Consider the following 6,365-nt stretch of genomic DNA (forward strand, 5'->3'; position numbering starts at 1 on the left):
AGGGTGGGCACGCCGCTTCAGTAGTACGAGTAACAGTTGAGGTAGTATGCACACGGCATCGCGTCGTCAACTTGCGCCAGGCGCCTTCCGATGGTAATTCCATTTCCACGCATCATTCGCGGCAGCAGTGGCACGCCCCCTCCCTCCTCCTCCTCCCGCCGCCACCACCACCACGGCATCGCAGCAGCAGCAAAAGAGGAAATTAGGGTGCGTGTGGGGAGTGGGGAGAAACAAAGCCCGTCACGGGCGTCGTCAGCTGGTAGTGCATGTTGTCCATTATCTCCAGTCATGCAGAGCGCTCGGAGTGAGTATTGAATTGAGTACATCATTTATGGATTAACAATTGTTTGCATTGTCGATTGTAGAGGGTTTCTGTTTTGTTTGGGCTGTTAGACTGTGAGGGTTGGTGTATAGTCACTTTTTCTTTTTTTGTTCTGCGGTATGTGCCCTCTTGTTTGTTGTAGTGGCCGAAGACGTAAAAAAAACCAAGGAAGAAATAAGAATAAAAATGGGAGAAGGCTTTCAGTTGTTGGTGAAACCATAAAACAAAATTCATCTCACTCACCCTCGTTTATTGACTGAGTAGAAACGTGTTTTTTTTTAGTGTTTGTTTGCTTTTTGCTTTTGGATGGGGGATTGGGCGGCATCTACGCAGAGGTGCGTTGCGTGTGGTTCATAGCCGAACTACATGTTTTGGTTATCGTTTGCAACGGGAGAGGCGGACGTCAGTTGAACGTTCGTCGTCGCCGTTGATCCCGCTTTTGCTGTGCATAATATTGGCTTCTACGGTTTTGACAGTCAGGGCTGCGTGAGAGCAGCATCCTCTCGTTATCTTTTCTGCTTCTCTCTCTCTCTACATGGACGCACAACGTTTGTGCTGGAGAAGGGCGAAGGCGGGGGCAATGAACGTCTCACAGGCCGTAGATGTGCGCGCCGATGGGGGCTTCAACTTCGAAGGAGAACGGCAGTTCGACTGTCTCGTTGGACTTCAGCGTCAGCTGCACCTCTAGCACCCCGTCCACTTCCAGGCGTCGGCGTTGCTCCTCGTTGGCGGTCGCGGCGTAGTTCTTGGGCTCCAGCAGGCGGACGGTGAGTGCCTCCTCATCCGACTTTGGGACGTGTTGCCGCAGCGTCACGGTGACGGCCTCGTCCCGCTTTTTGTTTTTGAGGGTCGTAGTGTAGGAGAAGAGCCGTCGTTGCCGCGACCCGCGGCCAAACAGTTGTGGCTTCATGCTGGTGGTAAGCTGCTGCTGCAGTCGCCGGCGGACCTCAATAGTTTTGTCGACACCGAAGTGCACGCTGAGCTGCTCGCCAGGGGCGGTTTGTTCGAGGGAGTCGTTTGCAACAAAGTCGCCGTTGAGCGTGACAGTGGCGTTGCCGGGGAGAAGCAGGTAGTCGCTCTCGTTTGTGCAGACTGCCTTGGCAAAGACGTTCTCGCTGACGGCGGGCACTGTCATGAACGACACGGTGGCCTTCCATTCCAGGACGGTGAGCGGCACCCGAAGCGCCGCGCCTCCCCGGCGCAGTGTGTGGCGCGATGGCACGGTGAAGGTCATCATCCCCGTCATCTCATTCGCCATGGCAGCCTCAATGCCCATCTCGCCACCCGCACTGCTTTCGCAACTCCCATGCGCTGCACACATCACTAGGAAGTTGGGGTTACCGATCGTCAATCCGGGTTGAAGCTGCCACGGCTCAAGCTTTGGCTCGGCGCTGTTGCGGCATGGGACGGCGGAGGAAAGTGTGAGCGCCACGTCTTGGAGATCCTCCACGCCGGCATGCACCACGGCGTTGTAGCGCAGCGTCACCAACTGCCGATGGCTGTCCAGCCCCACTTCATACTCCGCCCGCCAGGAGGCGCCTGAGGACATGTAAGACACGTACACCACCGCGTGCGGCAGCGCCTCCTTGACCTTCAGCACGATGCACACGGAGGTCGCCTGCGGATTCGACGCCGCGCTGGTGTCTGTTGGGGTAGAGGTGTACTTCATTTCGTCGAGAACTTCCTGCAGTCGTTTCACCTCCGACTCCACGCCATCCGCTTCTTTTTGCAGCCGCCGCCGCTCCGCCAAGGCGATTTCGATGGACGTCTCCAACTCCGCCAGCTGTGCCTCCCAAAAGTCCACCTCAAGCGCCGCCTGCAGGCCATCCGTCACGGGGCTACAGGCACGCTTGAAGAGGCTGGCGTGCAGGTCCGCCTCCTCCTTCACGGCCTTCTGCTCGAGCAGATTGAGTTTGAGGTACCGTTGGAGCTCTCTGATCTGTTTCCTGACCTTCTCGAGCTCCTCCTCTTGCTGCGTCACGGGTGCGTCGCAGTCCACCGCAGGGGTGGACTCAAAGAGAACCCCGCGCAGCACGACGCGGGCGGCGGTGTGCTCGTCGAACCGAACTTGCACCGAGTCCTGCTGAAACTGCGGTGGCATGGCGAAGAGCAGCTGCAGGACGTCGTCCTCCCTCTCCTCGTCGCCGCACCGCTCCGCCGCGGCTGCGGTGGAGGTGGTGGCAGGCAGTGCGACCTCCGCGACGCGCCGCACTTGCATTTCGCTCTGGTACACAGTCACCGCATCGGCGCGGGAGTGCGCCCGAACGACAATGGCACTGCCGGCCGCCAGCTCTTCCGTCGCCGCTGCTTTTTGTGGCATGAGCGACACCGGCGCACACAGCGAGGTCCCAACGGAAAGTCAAACCCAAAAAAAAAAATGCTAACAGTTAAAACTGCAAGAACGAAGAAGGGGGGGGGGGGGGGGGAGTGTGTGAAGAAGAAACAACAACGACAACCAAATCACCGGAGGGCTGCTGTAGGCGTTTTTGCTTTGAGCAACATTAGCCACGCCAAGGCGCACGACGCAAATTAGGGAAATAAAAATAATAAGAAAACAAACCGGAAGCACAAGAAGAGAAACAAAAGAAAAGAAAAATAAAAAAGAAACGCACGTGTAAATGCAAACTATTCAAAACCGTAGCGCACGAAATACAGGCGATGCGAGAGTGAAGAGGTGGGAGGTGGGGAAGGTGAACCCTACGCACACGCACATGCAACTGCCACATGTCAACCTTTCATGTGCGCCCAACAAGAGGGAGATACAAACAGAGGGAGATGCGCCGCTTCACCTACCAACCTGGAAAAAGAAAAAAGAAAAAAAAGCAGAGAGGAAGAGATAGCGGGACGTGTGCTCTGTTCATGAGTTTTGGCTTGTCTTTAGTGACTCCTGGTTTTCAACTGCATTCATCTCCCTCCTTTCCTTCCTTCTCTCACCTTCTCCCTCTCCCTACAGGTGCCCATTGGTGTGCACATATATATATATATATATATATGGCGCAAATAGCTATACACTGCTGTAAAACAACAAAACACGGAAAAACAAAACAAAACATTCTGCGGTCTTTGCGGAAAGGGGCAAGCCCCGCGTGAGGCACCCAAACGGAAACTGCGTGGGTTCTTGGATTTCGGAATGACAGCCCACTGACAGCAACCACCATGACGATGAGGATGACAAGGCGCATGTGGTGATAGTAATAAATAAATAAATATTAGCCGTCGTAGTCGCCCTGTGAGTGGAGAAAAACAACAACTAATCAACCAGCCAAAAGAAAAAAAAAAAAAGAAGCAACAACAGCAGCAAGCGAGCACTCACACAAACACCCCCACACCTCCGTGAGTGAGAAAAAGGGAAGGAGAGGGCAAGTCCCTGCCCGTATGCACTGGCTGTTGGCTCGCTAGGATGCGGAGCTGGAAGCCGCCCGCGGAGGCTGCGCCCCTCGCACAGACCTCGACATATCCCGCCGCATCTTTGCCTCGTCGTAGGTGGTGTATATGCGTAGCTGATCCGCCAACATGTTTCGTTCAGCGGCGATAACCATCAATTGCTCCTGCAGACACCTTCGCTCCGCCATCCACGCGACCAGCGTGGCGACGTTTTTCTCCCCCACCGCCGCTCCCTGATCGCTGCCGCCCATATCGAGGGCCTTGTCACCCCCCGCTTCGGTGGTGAGCTCCGCGAGCGACGTGAGACATGCCTCCGTGCCTGCGGAGGCATTCGCTGAGCAACTATCAACTTCCTTTTCGCAACGCTGCAGGTGAGCCTCGTAGTTGCGTGTGTAATGCCGCGCGAGCGTGTCGTCAAGCTCGGCCAGTTTTCTACTAATCACCTCCGTGTCAACGTTGTCGTGTTTGCAGAGCGATGGCTCAGGAGTATTGTCCGTCGTCTCCGTCGCGTGTTCCGCCCCCTCTGAGGCTGGGTGTTGCTGCACCGCACTACCCACATCGCCCACTTCCGCTGTAGCGTCGTCCGCCGCCGGGGAGTAGAGGGGCAACGCTGAATCCTGCTTCGCCCCCAGACTCGCAATAACAGCAGCCGTGAGAGTCTCACACGCATCGTGACCGCTGTCGCTGGTGGAACCAGCCGGCTGCTGCTTTGCGTGCGCCCCGGGCTCAACGGCTGCTACGCCGTGAAGAGGGTCATCGTCAGAAGCATGACTGCTGCATTCCACCTGTGCCAGTGGCCTCGTCCCGCACCGCGAGGTTAACGACGCCGTTGGTGAAGGCAGCGCCTCCTCTTCACACCCACGTGCATCTTTTTTAAGTCGTGAGTCGGACGTCTGCTCCTGCCGCGATGACGCGGCGGAGGAGAACTTCGGTGTGAAGGGCGGGATAGACTCATACAGCCACTCCCGTGAGGGCTGCCGCAAGGTCCACCCCTTTCCACTTTTGGAGAGTAAGCGCTGCATCCACAACTCACGCGCGCTGGGCCCGCAGGCAGCGCACGATGGCCGCAGCATTTCGGAGAGCGGCAAGATGACATCCCCCCCCGTCTCAGTGCCTTTGGCGCAAAGCGGGGAGAAGGCATCCATCGAAAAACTATTGCTCAGGTAAAACTGCGCCTTAAACTTCCGCCAGGTGAGCCCGGCGTACGGGGACGGGTGAGCTGCTAGAACCCCAATTAGAGGTTCTATGGCTAAAGCCCCCTTCTGGCCTTCATCCCAATTCTCACTCATCTGCAAAAGAGGAGCAAGTCGCCGCCAGTACGCCGCATCTCTCTCCTGCAACATCTCCTGCGAGAGGTACATCTCGGACACCGGTTCTCGGGAGGCGGAACACGTTGACTTCCTGCTAGGCGAGTGTTGCTTCTTTCCATCGTAGCTACTAGTGCTTGTGGGGGCACTGGTGCACGTGGTGGCAACGGGTCTTGACCTCTGCATGTATTCTCGTCGCACCGCAGCCAGCTGGGCGTACGACCCCCCGCGGTGAGGAACACTGCCCCTCTCAGAACAACTGTTACCGCCATCCCCGTTATTCACCTGTTGCACCTCACACTCGGCGCTCTTTCCACCCCGTCCTGACGCATGAAACACAGCCTGTCTTGCCGTCCCCCGTGACGTTGACACACTCTTCCTCACCGCTGGTACCTGTTGTGCAGCGGCGGCTCCGGTGTTCTTTCGCCGCTGCTGCTGCTGCTGCTGCTGCATCGACCGTCGTACACTCGACCTGCCGGCAGTGCAGCCCGTAGAGGGCAATAAGGCCGCGTAGCTACCGGGCGAGGCTGTCTTCACCGCCAGCAGCCTCTTTTTGTTGTTCCTCGTCCTACCGTCATCCCTCACCTCTTGCGTGTCCACTACTTCTTCCACTTTTACATTCTTCTGTCGTTGCGCCTGATGCACCGTGGCGCTCACGCATCGACTCACTGGACGCGCTGTGATTGTGGTATGCAAGGCAACACGCGTGCTACTGACGCTCCGCAGTGCTGTGGTCGTGGACGTTCTTGTGCCTTCGTTGAACACACTAGTTAATGTCTCCTGCCGAAATTCCACCTTTGTCGTCTTGGGGACGGGGCCCGCGGAGACCTCCGTGGCCGTGGAAGTCGAGTGGAGGCAGCGGTCGGTGACGGGGATACCGGGCGGGGATGTCAACTCACTGCCGTCTTCTTCTTCTTCCTCCTCCTCCTCCTCCACCTCCACCTCCGCCTCCGCCTCCGCCTCCTCCAGCCTCTCCGGCTCCGTAAGGTCAAAGCGGAGAGATGTGGCTTCACTCGCGAAATCCTTATCAGCACGACATCGTGGCATTGTGAATCCCTCCGCCTCCGCCGTCGCCCACAGAGGAGACACACTGGGAAGGTTGAGTGAGTGGCTCACTGCAGACGGTGACGCGGTTAACGGTGGTGATGCTTCTAATGACGGCATGGCTCTGGCAGCTGTGGCCAATTGCTCTATCCTCCCCCCCACGCCGCTGCCGCTAGTCACTTGCCGCCTTTCAGTCTCCTGTGCTCTGGGAACGTCCTCCCTAGTTACTGCAGCGCCGTGCGTCGAGACAGGCGGTTCCCTGCGCTCCCTCGCCACGTCCTTCCGACTCGCGCGGGGCCCTTGCATCA

At 57.4% G+C, this 6,365-nt stretch overlaps 4 protein-coding genes across 4 annotated transcripts in view, besides 5 other annotated features; all 4 read right to left on the bottom strand.

The window, feature by feature from the left end:
- Positions 1-17: 17 nt before the first annotated feature.
- Positions 18-326, bottom strand: TraAM80_08992 (uncharacterized protein; the record flags this gene model as incomplete). Its single annotated transcript, XM_029385701.1, has 1 exon — positions 18-326. One exon carries the CDS (start codon positions 324-326, stop codon positions 18-20), a length of 309 nt encoding a protein of 102 aa, XP_029234444.1.
- Positions 327-911: 585 nt separating this feature from the next.
- TraAM80_08993 (uncharacterized protein) lies at positions 912-2,642 on the bottom strand (the record flags this gene model as incomplete). Its single annotated transcript, XM_029385702.1, has 1 exon — positions 912-2,642. One exon carries the CDS (start codon positions 2,640-2,642, stop codon positions 912-914), a length of 1,731 nt encoding a protein of 576 aa, XP_029234445.1.
- Positions 2,643-2,731: 89 nt separating this feature from the next.
- Positions 2,732-2,748: a microsatellite.
- Positions 2,749-2,856: 108 nt separating this feature from the next.
- Positions 2,857-2,929: a sequence feature (A-rich).
- Positions 2,930-3,293: 364 nt separating this feature from the next.
- Positions 3,294-3,315: a microsatellite.
- A 30-nt stretch (positions 3,316-3,345) lies between these two features.
- Positions 3,346-3,374: a microsatellite.
- Positions 3,375-3,561: 187 nt separating this feature from the next.
- Positions 3,562-3,623: a microsatellite.
- Positions 3,624-3,717: 94 nt separating this feature from the next.
- TraAM80_08994 (uncharacterized protein) lies at positions 3,718-6,363 on the bottom strand (the record flags this gene model as incomplete). The annotated part of the gene is made up of 1 exon (XM_029385703.1): positions 3,718-6,363. One exon carries the CDS (start codon positions 6,361-6,363, stop codon positions 3,718-3,720), a length of 2,646 nt encoding a protein of 881 aa, XP_029234446.1.
- Positions 6,363-6,365, bottom strand: part of TraAM80_08995 (uncharacterized protein) — a gene marked incomplete at both ends in the record, with an annotated part of 405 nt that continues 402 nt past the window's right edge. The window contains one exon of the mRNA XM_029385704.1: positions 6,363-6,365. This exon is cut by the window's right edge and continues 402 nt beyond it. Within this exon, the coding sequence (XP_029234447.1) occupies positions 6,363-6,365 (3 nt within the window).

This window comes from Trypanosoma rangeli (genome assembly GCF_003719475.1).
Source record: "Trypanosoma rangeli strain AM80 chromosome Unknown Tra_15.4_contig_00495, whole genome shotgun sequence".
NCBI lineage: Eukaryota > Euglenozoa > Kinetoplastea > Trypanosomatida > Trypanosomatidae > Trypanosoma > Trypanosoma rangeli.